Source organism: Saccopteryx bilineata, chromosome 2, assembly GCF_036850765.1.
Source record: "Saccopteryx bilineata isolate mSacBil1 chromosome 2, mSacBil1_pri_phased_curated, whole genome shotgun sequence".
NCBI classification, from domain to species: Eukaryota; Metazoa; Chordata; class Mammalia; order Chiroptera; family Emballonuridae; genus Saccopteryx; species Saccopteryx bilineata.
In genome coordinates, this window is record NC_089491.1 from 64,071,442 (window position 1) to 64,097,356 (window position 25,915).

Below are 25,915 nucleotides of genomic sequence, written 5' to 3' on the forward strand. Positions count from 1 at the left end.
TGATCTTTGCAATAAATGGGAAAACTGAAAGTGAACAAATAGTATAATGAAGAAATATGTGAAAGGATTTCTTAACAATTTGAAAATAATGATCAACATTTTGCTATTTTTTTTTAATCTCTTTCAAATTTTTTTCTTCCTTAATGGAGTTTTTCTTAGAGCCTATGTGGTTCTTTTCTATAACCTTCCAGACCTATCTTTTACTTTTCCCTCTTTGCCTCATGATAGATTTAGGCCAATGGATTACTTTCTTGGAGTACAGTATGCTTTTAAAAATATAATAATGAGCCCTGGCCAGTTTGCTCAGTTGGTTAAGGGCATCATCCTGATACAACAAGGTAGTGGGTTTGATCCGTGGTCAGGGCACACATGGAAAGCAACCAAAAAATGCACGACTGAGTGAAACAACAAATGCTTTCCTTCTCTCTCCACTCCTTCTCCCTTCCTCTCTCTGTCTCTCTAAAAATCAATAAAAAAAATTAAGTCTTGGCCAGACAGCTCTGTTGGCTGGAGCGTCACGCTGGAGCATGAGGCTGCCAGCTCCATACCCTGGAGGGGCACATACAGGAGCAGCTTGATGTTCCTATCTCTCTCCCTGACTCTCTCAAAATAAATAAATAATAAATAAATAAATTATATATAATAAAATCTTCATTTGATACATTAAAGGAAGAACTACAGTTCTGCTGCAGACTCCATTTCATTGTGTCTGTTTCTTCAAATGTAAAATGTGAATGTCACTGTCTATGTCACTGGACTATTGTAAGGATTAAGCAAGTCATTACATAAGGAAACCCATATATAACATTTCAAAGTGCTTTATAAATATCGACTATTATTAATATCTGTATTTTTGGAAAAAAAATGAGAGATTAGTAGAGAAAGTGCCCAAGGGTTCCTTCCACAAACATTAAATGATGGAGAACACAGAACTAAGCCATGAACTTTGGGCTCTAGTATTGTGCTGCCCTCCTCTACTAGAACTGCCTCTTCTTAAAACTGGAAGACTTTTTGTTTGGTTAAAGAAAATTGAATGCCTATCAAAAGGCAGGGGAGGTACTATTTGGGTTCTTTTTTGGCTCTCTTTAAATACCACCGGGGTGCATTGACATATCTAGTCTACTATACTTACAGCTCTTCTCATTTCTGATTGGTGTTCTCAAGTGTATATGCTCATATTTCCTTGACTGGGAGGCCTGTACTAAGGTTACTAGGAACATTAACAAAGCATGTGAGCTGAACTGCCTTCCCATAAAGACACAGGTGGGTGTACTAGGAGCTTATTATCTAAGACAGAGGGATAGATGCAGATTTACACACAGTACACACTCATAGTAGAAGACAAAATAACATCCTTCATATACAGAGAGTTGTAAACTTTAGAATCAAGAAAAAATCCACATGAGGTTTGAGGGGAACATTAAATGTATATTAGCAATGTAGACTAGGAAAGTATTTAAGAAAATTCCATGTCAAGACAAGAAAAGAAAGATTGGAAAATTATTTATTTTATTTTTTGATATTCAAAGGCTTCTAATATATGCTCTCAATAGACAGATGGGCAAAGGATCCCAACAGACCACTCAAATACTCATAACTTATCAACTAATATGGACAAACTGTCAGTCTTCTAGCCATCAAAGAAATAAAAATCAAGATAATAAAATTCTATATTTTAACTATCACATTAGCAGAGATTTCTAAAAATCATTCTGTGTTCAAGTGAGACTGTTGAAGAAGTTACCTTGGCCTGTTGTTGCAGACAAGGTGGAAGACTATAAGCCTTTTGGAAAAAATATTTAATAACCTATATGTCAAACTCTAAAAGTGTTTATACTCTTGACTATGAATATTTTGCATCTGAGAATGTATCCTAAATGTATAGTCCAAAGAACAGGAGAAATTCTGCACAGATAGTCATCACAATGAGCTGTAATAATAGAACATTTAAGAGCCAAAATGGTAACTATAAGAGAATGGTTAGGCAAACAGTGGTACATTTTCATGATGGGAATATTAAGTAGCCATTAAAAATATTTATAAGAAATTTTAACAATATGGAAAGATGATTACAAGGTTCAGTTGGAGAAAAAGCCAACATACAAAGCTGAATATGCAGACTAGGTTTAGTTATGTGGAAGTCTACGTATAGGATAGATTGCAAGGCAACATATATATAGTTATCTTTTCTCTTTTTTGATTTATGTTTTTCTCCATTTTAATAGTGGTGAAGAGCAAGTACTTTGGAGCCAGATTTCCTGGGTTCAAATCCTAACTGAACTACTTACCAATTGTGTAGCTTTGGCAAACTGCTCAGCATTTTGGAGTTTTAGTTTTCCAAGTTAAAATTGTAGTTAAACATAGTACCTACACCTCACTGAATCATTATAAAAATTGAATGAATATTTACATGTTATATAACTTATTATAATTAATTACATAATTAATATTTATATAATACATATTTTAGTAGTTTATATAGTATGTTTGCTAAATAAGAAAAATAATAAATTTATTTCACAATAATGTAGTTCTCAAAAATAAAAAAGTTTATTAAGAGAAATAAGGACTTTTAAAAAGGCAGTAAGTCCTTCAGCAAAAACCAAATGTAGAAATGAACACAATGGTGGATATGTGACTCATGTACAGGACCTAGGTGGAATCCTCTGGAACATTCTTGGCCCTCTGGGAGCCCAAGCTGTCTATCTCTTGCCTATGTTGGTTCCCAAGTCCTGCACTAATTAACACACATCCTGATTTCTTCACTCACAAAATGCAAGTTCAAAACAGCAACACATTTGAGTGGTTTGAAGAACCTGGGATGTGCAACTTTGTGGTTTGGAGAGTTCCTTGAACTGATCATGACTTTGAGTACCTGGTGGACAAGCATGTATAATCATGGCATACCCAACAGCAAGAAAACCTTTCCATGAACCATCATGGTTGGTTAATTAGAATGTAATGTCTCCTCACTGAGAAAAACAGACAATATTTTCTATTTATCCCTACACTTGCTTTGCTTAAATCTGTCACCCACAAATTCCCTGATAGCATTCCTTAGTATAATATTACTCTTCCAAGAAGAGAAGGCATTTTTTGCTAAACTCCCCTCTCTCCCTAAACAGGGACATTAATCATTCAAGAGTGTCAGGTACAGTGATAGAGACTTTCACCTGCCTTTTGTGAAAACCAATTGATTCTCTCTTTCCTATCTTCTCTCATGCTTCTAAGAGAGAGCAGAAATGTCATATGGCTTCAATCTACATTTAAGTGTTGTGATATGTAAGAGTATAAAAAGGTTTGTGATGCAATGAAATACAGCTGGTGATGTTAAATATTAAACCTGATACTCTGGGCTCTACTTCCCAGTTTCCCCTGTCCATCTGGATTGGAGTGAGAGGGCAGCGAGGACTGTAATTCCTGCCTGTGGGTGTCTTGGCTGACGCGAGAAATCGTCAAAACCAGAATGGCCCCACAAGCATGTTTTATCACTCTCACAGCCAACTCAGGGAAAGAAAATCTTCTTTATTAAATCCCTCCCTTCAAGAAGCTAGTTACTAGAGATGCCAAATACACTGGTGTGGATGACTGTGGTCACTCAAATCAAAGGGCTTTAACATATCCTCTTCCCAGTGCTATTTCCATAAAACTAATGAAATTTTAAAAAAGTTCTATTAGGGTCTTGCCACACACACAAACTGAAAAAAAAAAAAAAGCCTAAGTCATTTTTTTTCTTTTTTTGATGAATGGCTCCTGTATTCCAGCTGTTGGATTTCACACAGTGAATTTGGAAGAAACACTACCTCTCGGACCCAAAGCAAAATGAGGCAAGATGTTAACACATTTTGTGAGCATAAAACATAAGAGCGATGGCAAGGTTGGCCAATCTGTCAGTCAGTCACTGGTAGTTCTCAAGTGCTGGTCAAGGTGCTGCTGGAGCGATCAGAGAAACAGAAGATAATGCCCTGTCCTTGAGGACTGATAACGTGGTTGGAGCGAGAACACATCCATTTATAATAGCATAAGAATGCACTTATGAATTTATGCTGGCAATAAATGTTAGTTGTCCCATTTAGTTATAAAAATCACCCCACCCTCATTTTAGAAGTTATTTTACCTCCACGAATAGAGGGGATGGGTGTGGGAAGGAACTTGCAGATAAACTGATTCTACCCAAGCTGCAGCTTTTAAAGATCAAGGATAAGCATTCGTTCTCTTGTACATTTTGGGAAGCTTTATTTTTTCTTCTAAAAAACAACTTGTTTTTCTAACTATAAAAATGTTTGGAATTAATTATATCAACGAGAAAGTGTAGAACAGTACCAACAAAGAAAGGAAAAATTATCTTTTATTTCTACAATTCAGACATAGCCAGATATATACACACAAAACTGGAATGTTATACACATTGTTTTGTATCTTGTTTTCTGCCCTAATATTATGTATGAGCTTCACATATTATTAAAATTCATTCTTTTCTTGGCCAGGTAGCTCAATTGGTTGGAGCATTATCCTGATATACCAGGTTTACAGGTTCAAACCCCAGTCAGGGCAATACAGGAATCAACCAATGAATGCATAAATGGGTGGAACAACAAATTGGTTTCTCTCTCTCTCTCAAATCAAGAAATTGAAATAAAATAAAATTCATTCTTAAAATCCTCTTCTCTTTACTTTGTCACAGGGAGTCACTGATGTCTCTAGGATGACAGGTTCAAGTGGAAATTCATGGTCATTCCTTCTACTAATGATGATAAAACAACCCCATGAATCTGGGTGTGAATTTCCCTCCCAGACTGGAAGGGGAGTAGGAGAAGTTAGAGCAGGAAGCAATTGTATGACTAACTATGGCAGCGGAAGGGTATTATCCAGGGCAGCATTGTCCAACAGAACTTTCTGTGATGATGGAAATGATCTACATCTCTCTGTCCAATACAGTAGCTGCAGGTGGTTACTGCGTACTGGAGATGTGGCTAGTATGACTGAAGAATTAACATTTAAATTTTATTTAATTTTAATTAATTCAAACTTAAATAGCCACATGTGGTTCCTGGCTACTGTATTGGACAGCACAGATCTGGGCCAATCTGCATTCCCAGAGTCAGCAGACTTTGTTTCAGATTAAATTCCTGAAGGAAAAACACATAACCCACCATTAGTTCAAATAAAAGCCAGATAATGATTCTTAGACTCCTGACCTTCAAGATAGGAAGTATATTAGACAACTGTCTTTTTATTTTTCTTAAAAATTCACCACTCCAATCTTTATGGCAGGAACTGTAGTAAAAACATATCAATAATAAATAATGGTTGCCTACCTCCCAACTCTCAAAGAGGCTGATGAGCATGTTTAACTAAAGGTCCAGGGCATTTCAGCTCTCCCACAGAAACCACTTTTACTTCGAAACAAAAGGAAATGTGTCACCCACTTTCCTGCAGACTGTGAACCTAGGTCACCATGCCTGCTGCTACAGTGAGTGGATAAGCTATGATGATAAAGTAACATCCAACACAGAGGCTCTATCCAACTTTTTCTCACGTGAATGGAAAGAAATTCGGTCAGCCTGTACCTTGTCAAGATGCTATGTCGGGAGCTGTGTATTCCATGGGTTTATTTAAGTAGCAGATGTCTCTGCAAAATGAAATTCTTGGTCTTCCCTATGGTAAGGCTGGGAACCACTACCAAACTCTGGGCACCAGGAAAAGCACTGGATGGACAACATTCAGAATTGAGGCCACTCACTGCCAGAGGCAGGCATTGCCCAGACCGTGATGACCATTATACACGCAGAAAGCCCATGTATGCAACAACCCCTGTGGATACCATCAAGAAGGCTGCCCAGAACTACTTCCCCAGCCAGACAGTAGACTGATGGAGCCAGGCAAGGTCCTTTGTGAGGGTCCTCAGAGACAATGCTAATAGCACTCGCTTCCCAAGACCCCTTGATATCTTCAGATGGGAAAACCCTTCAACTCCCGTGTGACCAGAGTGCATCATATTAGGGTTCCCGGCTAAGCACCTTAATTTTCTGCTGCTACCCAAATCTCAGGAGTCACCTGTAACCCTTGATCTTTCAGAAGAAACACTGACTAAGATGTGAGTGTGGCTTTGCTGTTGTATTTATGTAAAATGGGGGTCTTCACAGTATTGACTTCAGAAGGTAACTGCAAAGATTAAGGAGGATTAAAAGGGATGATGCATGTGAAGTGCTAAGCGTGAGCCTGGCACAGGAAGTGCTCCAGAAACATTACTGTTCAATTTTCCTTCCATTTCTTCTAATAACACAAGCATTCCAACTTCTCTGCTTTCGTTCACTCAACAGTGAAGCAGTTACTCAAGTACTGGAGACGCCATGATGAATACAATGTGCTCCATGCCTTCTTGAAGTTTACATTTTAGTAAAAAAGAAAGATAAACATATAAATGAGAAACCAAGGAACATAATGTCATAGTCTATATAGCAATAAAAGAACATTTTTTAAAAGGGATACCTAGAGATGCAACTTTTTTTTTTCCAGAATGCATTCAAGGTAGGAAGAGAAAAAAGCAATAAATGAGAAAGAAGTTTTGGTGCTCTGAAAACTTTTAAAGAAGAAATTAGCTGTGTGGTCCCCTTGTCTGCCCCTGCCTTGTGACTGGAGGTATAATTAGGGGCCATCTCACAGTTCTGTCAAGGACCATCCTGGCTGGGTGATGCTGATGAAGCCGTCCCTGGCAGCAGGTATCAGTGGCTGAGGAAGGGCTGGCAGTATCTCAACTTCTTGGGGGTATAGTTTTTTGCTAGCCAAGTGGAAGGAAGGATGTATATTCATGAGCTTTATGACACCATTTTTCAGCAGAGACTGTAATTTTCTGGGTTACTTTGGGATGTGTAGAGCTTTTGGCCTCAGCCACACGATTGCTGCATGTGCAGGCGCATGGATAAGCCCGAGTGATGGACAGAAGGGCTCAAATCAGAGAGCTCAGGGCCAGGAATATTTAAGAAGACATGTGACCCTACTCCCCTTGGCTCACTAATTTCTTCTTGAATACTTGCTGGCTCTTTGTGGATTCCCCCCTATTCTCTGGAGGCCCCTTGAGTCACCCCCTTTGAAAACCTTCTGAAATCCATCTCATAAGCCAATGAGCCAAAAGAGGAAAACATAGGTTAATTTGTTGGTAAAGCTACTAAAGGCCCTAAGAATAGCGTCTTTGGAGTTTTATCTTTTTAGTGTGATTTTATGCATTCAAATTTTACTTAGAGAAAGCCCCAGAGAATCACACACTTCCTACTCACAGACCTTAGTATTAGAAAACTCTTAAGCTCCCTTCTTAGGTAGCCATCTGACATTTCTGTCTTGTATGTAAGTGACTAAAGTAAATGTTCTTATTTCACAGCAAAGAATTGGAAGCAGAGGAACTTTTAAGTCCTTCCCTGTTATAACCAATACTTTTGTTTATATGATATCATGCATATAAAAGTGGAATATTTATGCAACCATTCTAATACTTCAAAATATCCAGATATTTAAAATGATTCATGGATCGAGACTTTATCTGAACACAATGGGCAGCAGAACTAAAACAGCCGTCACATAATTTCCTACTAAGTCCAGAGCCCTCTCATTTGCAGTCCCCTTGCTTTGGCATTTTCATGGAACATTTTGGTTAGTGTTATGCCAACCACTTAGAGAATTCTGTCAGAAGGAAAAAAAAATAATACTTATTTTCTCTGGGAAGAGATTGTGTTTTACATAGAAAATCATCTTCACAACTTTTGAGTTATGTGTTATTGTCCCCAATTTATAGACAAAGAAACAGAGAAGTTAAAATAACTTATCCAAATCCTCATAGCTCCCAAGGTTCGGAACGAGGACCTGAATGCTGGACTGTGTAGTGACAGAGTTCACATAGACTACTAGTGCTTCAGCTCATGGACCAAACCAACAGAATTGAAACCTCACGTTTGTGTTGAGGCTCTTCACTGCCAGACTGCAGGCGGAGTGTTCCAGGTCGGATCAACATTTCATAAAGTACAGACATTTTCATTAGAGGAAAAAAAAAAACCCACTGAATTAATTAATTAAATTAATGAAATCCCCTAATCACTGAAAAATTCTAAAACCCCTCAAGAATAGAAACAGACATTTGGGAAATTTTGTTTGGCCAATTTTCTGATTTTATTACTCTTTTATTTCTATCCTTTGCATGAACAACTTGGATCTAGGTTTGAATTCTAAGTGACCCATTAACCAACTCTGTGTCCTTCTTGAGCCTCATTTTCTTTTAAAATCTCTATTGTATATGGTAAGAAAAACATTTACCTATGAGAATGTTTATGAAGGCATCTATCTAGTGCACACCCTGGCATGTAGTAGGCCCTTAGTAAATTGCAGAAATTATTATTACCATGAAAAGTTTGGAAGTATTTATAGATTCTGCACAAGCCATTCTTAAGCAATTTTTCTCTCTCATAACCCAGCACCCTTAAGTATAAAATGATACTACTCTTAAAAGCGAAATCATCACAATTTGATTGTCATTTTTAAAAATCTTGGCTCCTGATCTTGGTCATCAATATCATCTAGGTCTTATCTAGCTAGAACTCGGCAGCCTCCTCTTTGGAAGTGGTGGAGAAACTGACTCTTCATTTTAATGGAGTCTATAAATGGGGAAGCTGCAGGAACAGCTCACAGACTGTGTAAAGAAGACAGATTTTTTTTTTTCAGGCTGAGAATTGAACCAGCTTGCAAAGCACTCAAGCTATTTACAACTGGCATTTAAGCAACTACCATACTGAGAAAGAGGAAAATAATGAAAATAATAACCCTTAAAATTCCATTTGGGCACATTCCAACTGAAGGCACCACATGGAGGTCGATCAAATGCTACCTTGGGAGCAAGTGCCTGGCTCCCTTCCCCCAGTCAAATGGGTGGCAGTGTGAGGGCTTCTAGTTAGAAAAGTCCACTTGATTGTAACAAGTGGGGCCATTTCCACCCACTGCTTCTGCTGCCAGCTCGTAGGCCATGGCGAGATGCTGTCTGAACGCTCTGGGTGCTCTGCTCCTCCTGCGCCCCTCACAGAACCTCCCCGGGTCTGCAGCAGGCTGCTAACAGGATTTATCACTGTGAGCCACATTCTCACCCCTGGAGCTGTGTGCTTGTTTCTAGGGGGTGGGGTAAGGGAAGAGGGAGAGGGTCTGCTACTGGTGTCTGCAAAGGTTCACCTAAGCAGGTGCGAGCAGGCAGAGCGGGTCGCTGAAATGCAGCATAAGGAAAAGGGAAAAAGCAGAGAAGAAAGGCATGTGTAAAACAGTCTTGGTTAAAAGATGTAATTGAGTTTCATTTAAATATCCCCAACCCACCAAAAACTCTAATGCGTGGTGGCCTATGGCTTCCAAATTCTCAAAATGATAAGCTGCCAAAGTAAACTAATTGCAATGTGTCTTGGTAATTGCCACGTGCGGGTCTACACAGTTATAGTAAAATGCTTTAGTGAATCCTGACTGTGATAATGCATATTTGGGAATTACATAAAATAGAGGCTCTTAAAACCAGAAGATCTGAGGAGTCCGAGATAGATGTGAAAGCCAGCTTTGCCCCTTACTGGCTGTTTGGCCCTGGGGAAACCAGAGCCTTTCTGAGTCTATGAACCCCTATTTATAAAAGGAGATAATATTCACAATCCTCAAAGTAGGAAGAGGAAAAAACATAGGGAACAAATGGAAGGGGACTGATTGCCCAGTACCCACTCTCCATCACCTGCCCACTACTCCCTGTGCCTCATAAATCCTAGACACATGTAATGTCTGGCATGGAAGGTGGACGATTTGAACATTGTGTCTGATGGCTATGTGAAGTGAACACTTTGGTCATAGTCAAGGCTGATAAGAATGAGTTGGGAATTTCTCCGTGAGCAGGAGCCACTCTGTGCTATTATATATTCCTTCTGGGTGGATTCAAAGATCAAATGAAATAATAAGTGTAAAAATATTTTACAAACAGTAAAACTTACTGAAAATTATAGCTCCTACTGTCTCATTATAAGCCTGGTGTTACTCATCATCCTACCTTCTCTGAGTACAAAGGTAAATATGCCCATGATTGTGTTGAGCTCTGCTCTATAAGGTTCAAAAGCAAAAAGAAAAATTAAAAAGCTCACAAACAATCCTTTGACTCATGGCTACTTGAGCCTAAAGCAGAATAAAGGAAGCATGGTAAAGAATGGAGATTTAATTCTGTTGGTCCTTGTCCTACCGAGCAAACTTTGCTGTAAGAAAGGTTTTGCAGAGAAAAGGATTCCAGACAGAGATTTAAAGGAATGTTAAAAAAGAAATGCTGCAGCTGCTCCTGAGCTGTAGAAAAGCCATTTTAGTCCTCTACAGCTTTTAGGTTGTACTGCATTTATAGAACTTTCCCAGGACCTACAGGAAGAAGAAAGCTAGAAGGTATTTACTTCCTTACTCATGGGCCAATAGCTTCTTTTGGATCATCTCTGATTGGGAAACCATGGTGAGAGTGCACTGAGTCCTACATTTAGGGTTTAGGCCAGTGATTCTTACCGTGGACGTCACAGCATCAACTCCACCTTGGCTCTATGGTAGACTCAGCAAATCAGAATGTGTGGGTAAAGGGCCTGGAAATTCTTGTTTCACAAAGTGCTCCTTATATGAAAGATTAAGAGGCTCTAAGAACATCTTTAGATGATTTTCAATCAACTGAAAGTTTTCTAAATAAAATCTCGATAGAAAGAAACCAGAAGAGCATTGATTTCATTTGAAATGGGGGAGGAAAGCTCTTTTGATGGGCATCTCTTCCCCCTTGGCTGGTCCCCAGGTCATTTTGCTAACCCATGGGACTCTTGGGGATAAAGTTTTGATGAACTATGACAAAGTGACCTTGAATTACATTCTCAGCAGAAATGGATCAAGATGACTTTACTCACCTCCACACTGACTCTCTTATAAGTAAGTTCTTGGTCAAGGTAAAATCATGGAGACTCTTTTGAGTGACATAGAAGTACTGGTTTTACTTTGACCCCCATGCTGATCCTATGGCCTAGATTTCTGATGTCTAGCTGTAACCAACCAAACTCCCACATTATTGCCACTTCACAAACTAGATTTCTTGCTTCTCTAAATCCAAGTCAGTGGTTATACAATTTTCCAGCACCCTAATCTCCCAAAGAATGAACCTCAATAGGATGATTATTTCTCTCACTAAACATCTGCCTTATAGCTTAAGTACCTGTTACATACTGCTACGCCTCACTAAAATATATTATCTAGAATATTACATTGAGTTGAAACTTGGCTTGAAGTAAATAAGTACAGAAATCTACATAAATGGTTTTGAGATACCAGAGTGGACACTGCATTGGTGAAACCTGAAGAATGTCACTGAATCACAGGATCCCTGTCACCTTCTTCAATCTGGCTTCCAGGAAACTTGCCTTTTAATCCTGTTAGACTTTGTGGACACTGACTACTAACCTAGATAACCCAATTTATGACCTCTGTTTCTGCTATACCTCACCAGCTAGACAGACTTCCTCCAACTGTCACATGGGAGTTATGCTCTGGTGGGTGTGTCTAGACTATGGGGTTCTTTCTTTCTTTCTTTTATTTATTTTTTAGAGAGAAAGAGAGAGAGAGAGACAGGAAGAAAGAGAGAGATGAGAAGCATCAACTCATAGTTGTAGCACCGTAGTTGTTCATTGATTGCTTTCTCATATGTGCCTCTCATATGTGCCTCAGTGGCTCCTTGCTCAAGTCAGTGACCTTGGGTTTTGAACCTGGGACCTCAGCATCCAAGGCTGTCACCCTATCCACTGCACCACCACCTGGTCAGGCAAGAATTCTTCCTTTCTTGCTCAATCTCATTCCACTGCATGCCAAACTCTTGATTTTTAGGTTTATATTATGCATATCAAAATGTGCTAAGGTGCTTGCTACAGGAAATAAATAGAGCAAACTATTCCCTGCCTACATGGACCAAGAGGAGTATTGTCTGTTGAGTTCAAAGGCTTAGCTTGCCAAGAATTACCCCTTACATATAAGCTTAGGACCAGTAGGGGCTTTTGTCTGTTTACTCTACTGAATAGAGTTAGCATCCAAAACAGGACCTGGCACATAACAGGAGCTGAATATTTGAGAATGAATAAATGAATGAGTGAATGACACCCACAGCTAAAGGCTCTGGTGAAAATACTGAAGGTGAGAGGACCACAACCAAGCTCAAAGATTCTAATCTATGAACCTTAAACACAATAGTACATCAGAGTTTCAGAAAAATAAAACGACTTCTCTTCTACCACTGATTTTAATGGAAGAAACAAAGATGATGAAAACATGACTGGCCTGTGCAGTTGACATGGGGTTTCTGTTGCTTCAAGCCACCTTATCTGTTGGATGTCAGAGAGGACACTGAGCCTGAAGACAAAAAAGGGTGGGCAGGAGACTGAAGCAACTCATTTCATCACAGAATACTTTTTGCTCTTTCAGGAAACCATACCAAGATCAGGGAACTTAATTACTCTGAGTTTCACCTTTAAATGGGGAAGAAATATGATAATTTATCCAACAAATATTGTACTATGAATTTTTTTATAGTTACCAAAAACTGTTAAAAATTTTCCCCCAAGAGAATTTTATAAAATGTATATCATAATATAAGTTTGGGTACTGACCTCAATGGTATTGATAAAATCAGCATCAGCCTAGATGCAGGATGTAAAAGACCTTGGGTAAATACCTGGCTGATTCAGATCTCCTGAGTCATTCTGCCATAATGATGAGGAAATTCAAGAACTTGAAATAAAGGTTTTGCTTTGGGATGTGAGATGAGATTGGGTGTGGTGGAGAAATGAGGGAGAGGAGAGGCTGGCTGTCACACTTAAATGATCGAGAAAAATGCCTGCATGTTTTTAACTTCAATAGACTCACATCTTAAAAGGGTTAGTTCTCAAAGATCTTATAAAACAATTAAATGGAAAGTTTAGTCACAACAATCTGGTCAGACACGGAAAAATCCTGTGATCAGAAAGAACACTCACAATTGTAAGCAAATGAACAAACGAACTAGAAATTCTAAGAGAACTGGGATTATTCAACATAGTCTGAACCAAGATGATCTGAATGGGCTCAGATCAAGCCAGGTCTAGTGTTTTATTGTTGTTCTGTTTTGTCAACACAGTGGCCTTGTTACTAGTAACCCAGACGTTCCTGATGTGTGGGGTATTTTTCCCTTTATTTTAAGGAACCTCCACCCCGAGCTATTCACATTTCTTTTTCTTCTGTACTATCAATCACTTATATTTATAAGGAAAATTCCAACTAAAAATACAAAAATTACAAGACACAGATTGGCCTTACTATATTCATCCTTGACCAGTTCAACTAAGCAGTCCCTAAATTAAAGTTATAAAAAAATATTTAACTTGATTTTAAGAGATGAATTTACCAGAGTCTAAGTACCATGAGTTTCCAATATAAGATAGAACATTTTCTTCTGGAAAAAATGTCATTACTTCCCCCTTAAAATAAAAAAGCTCTAAATCTGTAATGATGTTGTTTTTTAATTTATTTATTATATTTTATATTTATATTTTATTTATTTATTAAATACTTTTGTATAGGTGCTTTAAAGTTAACTGTTATTTATGTTATATTTATTATATTTTATATTTATATATATTATTATATTTTATTAAATACTTTTGTATAGATGTTTTAAAGTTAACTGACAGAGAGGTTACAATAGTCAATAAAATATAAATTTTCAGGATATTTGTTTTCTCTTTTCTTGACTTCCAATCAAGAAAACATGTCAAGTCGCACATGGCCTAACTTGAATGGCAGGGTTAAAAAAAAAAAAGAAGAAGCAAACTCCTTAACAAATAATATAAATATCCATGTAGTGGTTCCTGTTACTTAATCCCTATTATAACTAAACTACCTTTAGTGCTCAATAAAAACATGAAAAGATGCTCAATCACATTATTAACCAAAGGAAAGCATCAAAACAACTTTGCTGCACAAATTGGCAGGAATTAAAATGATTGACAATATCTAGTGAGAAGGAAATGGGAACTCTAATTTACTGTTGGTGAGAGTCTGAACTGGTATTGCCTTTGGGAAGAAATATATGCCAGTACTTCTCCAATTTTAGAACATGCATACTATTAATAGAGTGATAGCTCCTTCAGAAATATTTCCTAGAGAAAGTATGCAAAGACATATATATATGTGTGTGAGAGTGTTTGTGTGAATACACACATATACATACATATATATGTAAGGATATTTAACATGGCATTGTTAATAAAAGCAAAAAAACCTCATGCATCAATTTGGAAATGATTAAAAAGACAGCATGTCCCTTTAAGTACAGTACTATATAATATTTTTTTAAAAAAGGAGTTATCTAGGCCCTGGCCAGTTAGCTCAGTAGGTTAGAGCATCACCCTGAAACAATAAGGTTGTGGGTTCGATCCATAGTCAGGCCACATATAGGAAGTGACCAATGAATGCACAACTAAGTGAAACAACTGAATGCTTCTCTCTCCTTCTCTCTCATCAAAATAAATAAATAAATAAATAAGTAGTTATCTATATACATTGACCTCTAAAGCAAAAGCATGTATCTTAATTTAAGAAAATACAAGTTATAAAATACAGAATGTGAGTCCATTTTTATAACAGGATATGTAGGTATATTCATAGAAGTATTTGTAAGTACATACATACACATATATTTCATTTCTGTGAGCATTTGAAGAAGTCTAAAAAAATACCATCTTAATAGTAGTGAAATTGATTTGGGGCATTGAAATTGGGGTGAGTGTAAACTGGGAGGTGAATTAAACTTTTTGTATTTAAATACCCTAAGCACTTAAAAAATGAACAGGTACAGTTTTCTTTTTTAACTTAAAAAGTCAAAACATAATTTTTAAGCTGTACTTAAAGAGAGTGGTAAGAGCCCGGTGACTGGTTTGTAATTTAGTAATTAGATTTCCAGTTTTCCCCCACCCATGCATGTGCCGAGGAAACACGGTACAGGAGAGGATGAACACACACCCCTCTGGGGTAATCCCACTGGGGGCAATTAGACAGTGAGCACTTCCTTCTTAGAATGACAGTGGCAGCAGAGCCCCTGGTGACGAGCATAGACTCTGTTGTCAGGTGGTCCTGGTGTAGTTTCCAGCTGCACCATTTCAGTATGAAGAGTTTTGGGCAAGTTACTTAATGATTCAGTGATTCAGATTCCTCATCTGTATAATGGGAGTAAATAAAGTCTTCTTTACAGTGCTGTTATGAGTGAGGATTAATGAGAAATTCTATGGTAAGCATTCATCACACTGCCTGACACAGAAAAAAAAAGAGAAAAATTTTCAGTAATCTGTGTGCCAAGACACAAGATCAAGAGGTTGGTGGGAAATTTTAGCCCTGTAAGAAACCTCATCTTTAATGGTTATACACTTGACCTCAAAAGTAATTCCTAAATAACTAAAAACTCTCTCAGTACTGTATCTACAGACATAATCATAAAGGAGAATGAGGGTGGGCTTTGGGGTCAAACTGCTTAAAAACCAGCTCTGATACTCACTAGGTATGCAACTTGAGGCAAAGTGTCCAGATAACTTCTGTCTCATCTGGGAGGCTAGGGTTTATTAACATATATATATATATATATATACACACACACACACACACACACACACACACATATATATTAGAAATTAAATTTAATGGGGTGACATTGATCAATAAGAGTACATAGGTTTCAGGAAAACATTTCTATAGCATTTGGACTGTTGACTGCATTGTGTGCCATCACCCATATTTTCCATCACCGCATATTTGTCCCTCTTTACTCCCTTACCCGTCCCATCCAGTAACCACTTCACTTTTATTTATGTCCATGAGTCTCAATTTTATATCTCACTTATGTGTGAAGTCATACAGTTCTTAGTTTTTTTGATTTACTTATTTCACTCAGTATAATATTCTCAAGGTCCATCCATGTTCTCTTAAATGGCAATATATCATCATTTTTTGTGGCTGAATAGTATTCCTTGTATACATGTACCACACTTCCTTTATCCAGTGTTCTATCAGGGGACATTTTAGTTGTTTCCATGTCTTGGCCACTGTGAATAATGTTGCTATGAACATGGGGATGCATGTGTCTTTGCATATCAATATTAATATTTTTGTCAATGTTTTTGTAAGGATTACACAACAAATAAGCTGTTAAAATAAGTGGATGTATACAGAACATAGAGTACCTGGTTGCCGTACAGTAGAAAAATAACAACACCAATAATAATAGCTCTAGTGAACTGAGTATCTACTGTGGACAAGGCATTATTTCTCATTCTTATATCAACTCTGAAAGAGAAATACCATTAGCCCCCTATTAGATTCAGGAAACTCAGGTTCAGGGTGTTACGTGACTTGCTCATAGGGTTCCAGGCAGTTGTGCCTGACTCCAAAGTCTTTTTCTTTACTCTTTTCTACAGCTCACTGTTGCTCTTCCTGTATCACCTACGACAAGTCACAATTTTCTCTCCTGGTAATATCCTCTTCTGAGAGAATATGAACCATTGGAGGATATATGCCAACTAGTGGCTTCGAGAGCTTAAAATTTAAAAGTGTTTTTGGAACAAAGGAATGTGTCAAAGTACCTTTTCCACAGAGGAGCCATTGCTCAGAATTTCACTCCTGATATACTAGGTGTGCTCCAGGTATCCTCTTTTAAAATTCAGATGCTCATGAGATGGGGTACTACAGAATCATTTCATCATCCTATTTCCTTGAGAGAAGCCTCAGATGGTTTCTAGGAATTGGATATCCAAAGAGAAAGGCATGGGAATAGGAGGAAGTGCCCAGAAAAGAGGGGCCCTGAAAATCTGACTCTAAGGCACAACTCTCCATGGGCTGGCTCCACCAATCAGTCTAAGAAGTCATGGGCAAAATTCCTTCTTTCTCCTCCCCTTCTTTCTAGTCACTCATATTTACTCAATACATATTTATTAAGCACTCACTATGTAAAAGTATGTGGGGGGATCCAGTCCCTGTCTGGAGGAAACTTATAATTTAGTTATGGTTAATTGAGTCAGTCATCTTTATATCCTTACTGATATATGGGTTTAATCTCTATGTGCATGTGTGCTTGTCTGTGTAAATGCTTAACTACATGTAGATTATTTGGAGTTCAGTCATTCCCATAATCAACCATTGAAACAGCTTTTCTGATGATGATGACTATCTTATACTCCTCTCACAAAACCCAGCTTGTTGAAATGCTGACTGCAACCTGCACACACACCTAAATTTAACTTTTGTTTTATATAAGTAGCACACTGTCAGAATTTATCAATATTAGTAAGGCAAAACTGTTCTTGGGGTAATTTTGTAGCAATTAAGTGTGTAGGAGTAGAATGTCCGGCCAGCATGTGGAAGTCTTGGGTTCGATTCCTGGCCAGGGCACACAGGAGATGCGCTCATCTTCTTCTCCACCCTTCCTCCTCTCCTTCCTCTCTTTCTTCCTCTTCCCCTCCTGCAGCCAAGGTTCCATGGGACCAAAGTTGGCCTGGGCGCTGAGGATGGCTCCATGGCCTCCACCTCAGGCACTAGAATGGCTCTGGTTACAGTGGAGCAACGGCCCAGATGGGCAGAGCATCCCCCCCTAGTGGGCATGCCAGGTGGATCCCGGTAGGGCACATGTGGGAGTCTGTCTATCTGCCGCCGCCCCTCTCCCCCTCCTTTCTCATTTAGGAAAAATACAAAAAGAAAAATAAAAAAGAATTTCCCTGGATTTAATCATCAATCCCTACTACTATATAGCATTAATAACATTGTGGCTGATACCAAAATTTATTCCTGATTAGGACTGCTGATGAGAACATCAGCTGATAACATCAGAATAACATGAAGCTTACTCATTGGCTCATTCCTCTTTTGAATGTGTCACAACTTTCTCAGTAAGACTATTACACTGCTGATTTACAATCCATCTCATTAGTCTTCCTGAGTTTCAAGAGGAAGTTATGACTCACGCTTAAACGGTAAGCAATACAATCTCTAGACTTATTACTTTATTATTTCACAACCTCACATATGCAGATGTGGCTGAATTTCCTGTGAGGGAGAGTATGTTTATTGTCTCTCTACAATTTGCCTTTAAAAAATAACCTTTCTACATTTAACACGATAAACTTTCAGAAATGAGATCAGCTGTGGCTATGACCCATAGGACTCTTTCTGGAAAGTACCATTGCACAATCACTGTAAGTAAACAGCCAACAACACAGGAAAAAGTTAAAATTGTACCTGCCATCCCCTTCCATTTAAGTATCAATGCTCTGAGATTTCTTCGGCTTGAGAGATGGTTTGGCTGTTTGGTAGGACAAACCATTTACAACATGTTTTGTTCTTAGAGGCCTGTTGGTGGTTGGAAACCTTTTGTTTCCAGATGCAGTCAATTTCAACTTGGCTGACAAGCTTACAGAGGTGGGAAAATGCCACCATTGTCTGGGAGCTAACAGGCTTGCTTCTTTGGGGCCTGCAGGCAGAGCATGCTTTAAATCATGAGAAAGAGAGCTTATGAACCACAGGAGCCGGGACCCACAGAGAAGGCTCCCACTTCCCACTGCTGCCGCCTTGATATCGAATGGCCCAGGCTGGGTCGGTAGCTTCCCTGGTGTTTTCCTAATGAAACTGAATGACTGGACCATGGATAATGGAAATCTTTGTGTTGGCAGCTGGCAAGTCCAGAAGGATGAAAAATAAGAGCAAGCAGGGGAAGGTATAAAGACCTAAGAGAATGAGGTCAAGGGACATAAATGGGGCAGAACCCTCAGAAGGAAGCCTTTAGGCTCTCCCGCTGATTTCTAAGAGGCAATCAGTGGGAATGAATGTGTGGGACAGTTCCATTTTGCAGATTAGAAAACCATCCTAGAGAACATTTGGCAGATCTTGCAGTGTGCCTATCCACTAAACAGTACTAGCAGAATTTCAGTTTTGTTAAGAAGGCAATGCACTAAAATATCTGTCTTCCCAGGCTCCCCTGCATATGAGGGTAGCCATGTGACTGAGCCTGGAGCACACTAGACCTTCACTCTTCTCTCCCCGCTGTCTGAAACTAGAAGAAGATATGTAGAATATCAGCATCCCTACTGTGAACAGGAAAACGGAAGCTACTCTTAAAGATGGCAAAGCAAGCGAGCTGGGAAGAGGCTGCACACTGTTGGATCTGTGGGGCTTCTCCTTCACCCTGCACTGTTTATTGTTAGACCTCTTATTAAATGAGAAAAGTAAACCCATACACTGAGCATGCTGCTATAACATGATAAATCCTGAAAAGTCTTGTGCTCTGTACAAATGCATATTATTTATATAAATCACAGGTTCTTTTGGAAAACTTGGGTTGGTTCAGACCACTCAAAATCTTTGAAATCTTCAAATTAACAGTGACAAAATAATGAAGAAGAAATTTGGGCAGCCAGTTTGGTGTGGCTAGAGACTACTTCATGGTTATCAAAAATGTACAAAAATTTCAACTGGAAATACTGGCCTGTAGTAACTGAGACAACAGATGAGAGACCAGCACATAGGAAGGATTGTGATCTGCCACTGGCTGAGAGCTGGGCAAGACCAGGTGTGCAGCTTTCCAGAGAGGGAGGCCCTGGCCTCATGCTCCACATTTTACTAAGAGAGAGCTGAAAAGACTCCTGCCTGAGCGGCAGCTAGGCTCGTGCTCTTCATTTTCTTCTCTTGTTATTCCAATGTGTCTAGTCTAGGAAAGACTCTGTGTGAACAAGCACAGGTCCATATTATTATGACAGCATTTCCCTGTTTACAAGTTGCATCTGAGTGAACTAAACTGCTGTCAGGGTATTCTATACATGCAGCCAATAAAATCCCAATAGTTAGGATGTAATATTTCTACCTCTCCCATTCTACTCCCCACACAATGCCTTCGCTGACTTCCCTAAAATACCAGGCTTTACATTATACTTAGCATGGCCCCTAATTCCTCTATTAGCTGGCCTTGCTGCTTCCAGCCTCCTTTCCTCCTGCTCCACAGCTTAACCTGTGCGTCCAGCCATACACAAACTGCCTTTGGCTCTTTTCTCTAGGCATGCACAATGCTGTCATTTGTGTTCTTGCCTGTGTACTCTACTTTCCCCCCATCCCCAGCCTGGAATGCCTCTCTCCCCCTTGGCCTACCCAATGAACTATTTATCTTCAGAATCCTATTCAGGAGTCACCTCTAGAAACCCTTCTCTGATACCTTCCTCTGAATAAACTGGTGCCTCTAATATCTTCTGTTACTGCATGTATCACAGTGCATCCATTAAGTGACATTCATGCTTGCCTGGCACATAGAGAGTGACCAATACACACTTGCTGAATTGAACTTGGCCTCTCCTTGATGAGTCTAGAAGCAGGATGGTTGTGAAAATGCTGTTCAAGGAATTCCCATGGCATTCTCACTGCCTGGAAAGAATAGGGCATTTAAAAATAAATGAACCATTAGCACCATAATAAAATGTACAACTATCAATTCTCATGCAACTAATTCAGACAAAATTCTGAAGCTTGCCTGGACAAGAGAACAGTCCTAAAGATAAAGGAAAGGCCATAGAACAAGCTTACATGATTAGAAAGAGTTGTTCCTATGTTTACACCTAAAATAAAATAAAAGACTAAAATGTACCAAGAAGTTACCTTGGAAATACCACCCAAACAGAGACCCATAGATGCTATCAATATTCAAACATGAAAAGAAATGACACCATCCTGGCCAGTTGGCTCAGTGGTAGAGCATCGATCTGGCGTGTGGAAGTCCCGGTTTTATTCCTGGTTAGGGTACACAGGAGAGGTGACCATCTGTTTTCCCCCATCCTCCTACCCCCTCTCTCTTTCTCTTTTTTCCCCTCCCACAACCATGGCTCGATTGATTCGAGTATGTAGGCTCCCAGCACTGAGGATGGCTCTGTGGAGCTTCCACCTCAGGTGCTAAAAATAGCTCGGTTGTGAGTGGCCCCAGATGGGCAGAGCATCAGCTGCAGACAGGGGTTGCCTGATAGATCCATGTATGGGCGAATGTAGGAGTCTGTCTTTGTATCTCCCTTCCTCTCCCTTAAAAGAAAGAAAAGCAATGACACCTTATCCACCCTACTAATGAAAGCAGTATGAATGGATAAAGTGAATGCAGAATCAACAAAACTGTGGTCTTGTCTGGGTCATTCACTAGGTGAGGATACTAGAATAAGTAGAGCTATTAACCTTTTCAAAGTATACCTTTTGCAAAACACCTCTCAATAAAAATATATATTGAGCACACAATATCTAAGCTCTGTATCAATTAGTCTGGCATGAAGAAAACTCAATGGCCCTCATTTTCTTCTTTATCTATAAGAACAAAACCCCTCTGAGTTCTAACTTCTTATGACTCTATGTAATGCAACAGTACATACATACAAGTATATTTCTCCATGGAAACACATAAATACAAATATGTTTTGATGCTTTGACTTAGAAACATATTAATTAAGAATGTGGTTTGGAGCCCTGGCTGGTTGTTCAGTGGGTTCATGTGTCAGCCAACCCTGGGTCAGGGCACATATGGGAAGTAACCAATGAATGCACAACTAAATGGAACAACAAAGAAATGCTTCCCTCTCCCTCTTTCTCTTTCCCCTTCTCTCCCTCCCCGTCTCTCTGAAATCAATCAATAAAAAAAAAAAGTGGAAAGAATGTGGCTTGGAAACATGGTCTTCTTGTTAAAGATACTTCTTAAAGATTTGCTGAGGCAGCAATGCCTATACATTTTATATTCTTCTATGTATCAATTCTCATCTCTAAAAATACACTGATGACATTTTTCTCTGACCTCTACCTACTGCAGGGAGTACAGAGAGGATGGGGGTGATGATGTTTATTAAAGCCATGAACTTCTTGAAAGAGAGAACAGACACTCACTGTAGCTATCATGTTAGCAACCTGACATTGCTTGGGGCTTTGAAAATCTAGTTTTATTAGGGGATAAAGTTCTTCGTTACTAAGATGCTGTATAATGCTATCTAGCACACCAGTGCAACCAAAGCTGAAAGGCACAGCCAATACATACAACTCATTCAAAACATCTCTCTGCTCCTCTCATTCCCAGCACTGATTTACACACTTGAAAAATATTTGATCAATTTGGTTTTTACCCTAAGAAATTGTTGATGGGAAATGCTTGTGCCTAGAAAGTTCCAGAAAAACATTTTCAGAAAAATATTTGAAGGAGGAAGTGAGGCTGCACCTGGATCCTTATCCCTTAACCCCTAGCAGTGGCACAGTAGCTAATGCATGGACAGTCCCTTTGCATACTTAACCACTTGCCCATATTCTGGGAGGAAGCCATGATTCCCCAATTTGCATAACTATATTCTGATCTCTTCTAGAAAGGTCTGTCATATGTATTTATTGTTAGGACTTCTGTGAGCAGTTTCTCATTGGCCATGGGAATTTTTAACAACAAAAAAGTTAGTAGTTAAAAAAAAATTCAAGTTGACAATTTAAAAAGAGAAATGTGGGAGAAGAGTCTTTTACCAAGCTCTAGGGCAAACTATAGCTCTAGGGCAAATTATAAGGTAGGTTTCGTTTCTGTGCGCCCTTGTTTCATTATTCATTTGAGTCCTTTACTTACTCAGTAAATATTTACTAAATGCCTAGTTTGCACCAAGTATTATGCTTGCCCTGGGGCTACAAACATTATCCCTATTCTCAAAGAGTCTAATAAAGAAATGAGGAGATTGTAAGGAAGAATAGGCGTTTTTCTTGTCAATCCTCATAACAACTGATAAGAGAAGGTAGATAAAACTCTCCCCATCTAATGAATGTGAACCGAGGCTCAATAATTTGTTCAGAGTCACACAGTTACGTAGACTGGTTTTTGCATTCAAATTGGTCTAATCCCAAAGTCCCTTTTAAAATTCCTTTCAAAAGAAAAAAAATAGAAGAAAAAGGTATCATGTATTATTCTAGCACTGTAATAAGAACTGCTAATGTTTTGGAGAATTTCCTCCTCAATTTCTTTCTATACATAGGTTAAATTTTGAATCTTTAAAATGTCTTTCCCAGTTGTAATCAAAGCGTGTTATACTGCATTTCACTGGAACCATGGTACCGCTGACTGTGAAAGGCTCCACTATTCTGTACAGCACAAGAAAGAAAAATCATTGCCTGTTATATTATACCATTGACTGAGATACATTCAGATTTCAGAGGTGTTAAACTGAAAGTAAAAATCATGTGTTTTAGGATGATGGATCTATTCCGTGTTCTACAGAGCCCACACACATGCTGGCCACCTCCTGCCTGCAGGGGAGGGCGGCTTCACAGCACAAGGACCCGGACCTCAACCACATCAGAGAAGCTCTTCATCTGGGTTGGGAGGCTCTCCTCAGGGGGGAGAGTGCTCTGTTTGTCTTTCTCACACACACATTGCTTTGCACACAGTAGGCACTCAAGAAATATTTCTTGGTTGACTAAATGCATAACTAAAGCTTCAGAAAAAAATTACCAACAGAAGGAGTTTTGTTGATGAACAGTGGATTTGTGTGACTACACTTGAGGAGAGGAGAGAAGAGATGGACAGAACATTGAGCCAGAGGCAGTGACCCTGGGCTTCTTAGGGTCATTTGCTTCCTATAGCCTGCCACTGTCTCCACATTGCCTCCTCTTCAGTTAGGGACACTACTCACTAATTTCAAGCAACAACTCATATGAAGCAAATTCAGGAATCAGCAGAAATCAAATGGAAAAGAGTCATATTTTTCAGAAGCTAAAACACTCAGTCTAAGTGAATAGTGTCTCTTCCATATATATAAGAAGGTCTGAACACCCTCAGGAAGTAAAAAGCGATGTACAATTTTAGACTATATGATCTGGCAATTCAACTTTCTATGAATGTTAGCTAAGATATCTGCCTTAGTCAGTAAAATGGGTTTAAGTAAAGAAAGACATGAAGTCAGACTTAGTTCTCCATGTATGTTCTGAGTTAAGCATAAGACCTGCACATTTCAAAAACCATCATGATTTCTCTTGCCTTCCTTCCCTCCTCTTCTTTCTTTATGCACCTATCAAGTATCTATGTATTTATAACATGGAAATAACTGTGCTAAGTTCTCTAAAATAAATGACAATGGGCCAGAAAATTCTGACCTCAGAAACAAGTTTCCACATTAATAGTGAAGACAACTTTTACTCACAGAGAAGAAAATCACAAGGTAAACAGAGCACACATACCATCAGAGATGCAGGTGATATGTAATCAGGGTTGAGAACCAGGGCAGATTAAGTCCAGCTAGGAGATCAGGAAAGGCTTCAGAGAGGAGCTATCATTTCATTTGGGCCCTGAAGGATAGAGAGGATCTAGGCCTATGGGAACAGGGGCAAACAACTGTGCATGGACAGAAGGACTCCCGTTGTTCCGTTTTACATGACTTTTTATTGTTTAGAAAACAAGATGTTGTTAAGTCTTATCCATGAGGTGTTCAGGCACTGAGTCAATAAATGGATCAACACCTTGGGCTGACCACTTTGGGGTATCATAAGTCATAGAATCTTAGGGTCAAAGCCAGGAAAATACTATAAGATTTCATGTTGATTAAGTGTGAAATTTTAGAGGGAACTCATAAAAGCCAAACCTGGTGTATAATAGAACATTTGAAATCCATAACTGGTAACTAAGACACTTGATTAAAAGCAACAGCACATCACTTTTCAAAACTCAAGGGACTGACAACTCCTTGCTTACCATGGACATGGATTTCATTTGGTTGAAAGGAAGAGTTTGTTTCCGTCTGATAAGGCTTCAGGTGTGATCCTGAGGGCTGATGGGCAAGGGGAGGCTGCGTTCTCTGCATTAGTGAAGAAGGAGCTGGAACTCTCTGGGGACTGATGTGGTGGGGAGATGGAGCAGAAGGTGCAAACCTGAGTAAACAATTATAAAAGGAAACATGAGAGACAGAAAATCACAGGAGCAAAGACACTCTTCAACGCCAAATTCCATTTTTCCATTCTGGCCATAAAACAGCATGACAAAAGGCCCCTTCAAAAAAAAAATCTTAACACTTTTTTCTCCCATTATTAACCACTGACTTCTCAATTGAAATATCGAGGGAATAAAAGAGATCAACAAAGGAAAAATCTAATCACCGTTTAGGTTTGTCAGGCTTCTTAAAATGCATTCCAAATATTCTGGGTTCGGTGAAATTCAAAGCACATCTTTTGTCAGACTACTTTTCTGCTAATTTGTAAATCCTTTTGCATTTTAAGGGAAATTTGATCTATGTGTGTTTCTGATTCATTTACACTTAACTCATAAACATTTTGTTCCGTAAGACATATCTGAGGTCCAAGAGTGTTACAAGTCTTTATTATAAGCCTTTCTAATACTATTCTCTTTAATGACACATTTTCCTTTGCCAGGAATAAATTAACTTAAACTTCAAAAGGTCAAGAGTGGTTTGAAATCCAGACCCCAAGAGATTGGCATGGGTTCTCTGCTTGGCAAAGAACACTGCCCAGGGTGTAACAGAAACATGATGCAGTCACATGTGCCAGTCACAATAAGACTATTGGTAATTTTTAAGAGGGAAATGCAGGTATTCAAATAAGGTAACATCACAACTAACCTGAGATATAAAAGAGATAACTGGCCATTGATTTTCTAACTGTAAGGGAGAACTGGCAGGATCTGACTCACTAGGTGTGAAATGATAGTTTATACTTTCCAACACTGAAAGAAGGTCTATTTGGGAGAATTGTGTTAAAGTTCAGTAATGTCCATAGACTATCAAAATGGTGCTCAATTTTCCAGTTCAGCAGGAGCTGGCACAAGTCTGGTATAGAAAGGAGCAAGGATTCTGTCAAT

General features: G+C 38.9%; 1 protein-coding gene across 4 annotated transcripts in view; it reads right to left on the reverse strand.

The window, feature by feature from the left end:
* The window catches only part of GLIS3 (GLIS family zinc finger 3), a 553,880-nt gene that overhangs the window by 5,691 nt on the left and 522,274 nt on the right, over window positions 1-25,915 (reverse strand). For all 4 annotated transcript variants that reach the window (XR_010729083.1, XM_066257180.1, XM_066257178.1 and 1 more), the window contains one exon: window positions 24,797-24,972. Coding sequence is in view for 3 of the 4 variants with exons in the window: in XM_066257180.1 (XP_066113277.1) it covers window positions 24,797-24,972 (176 nt within the window). In the remaining variant the exon portion in view is untranslated. The remainder of the gene's footprint in view (window positions 1-24,796; window positions 24,973-25,915) is intronic.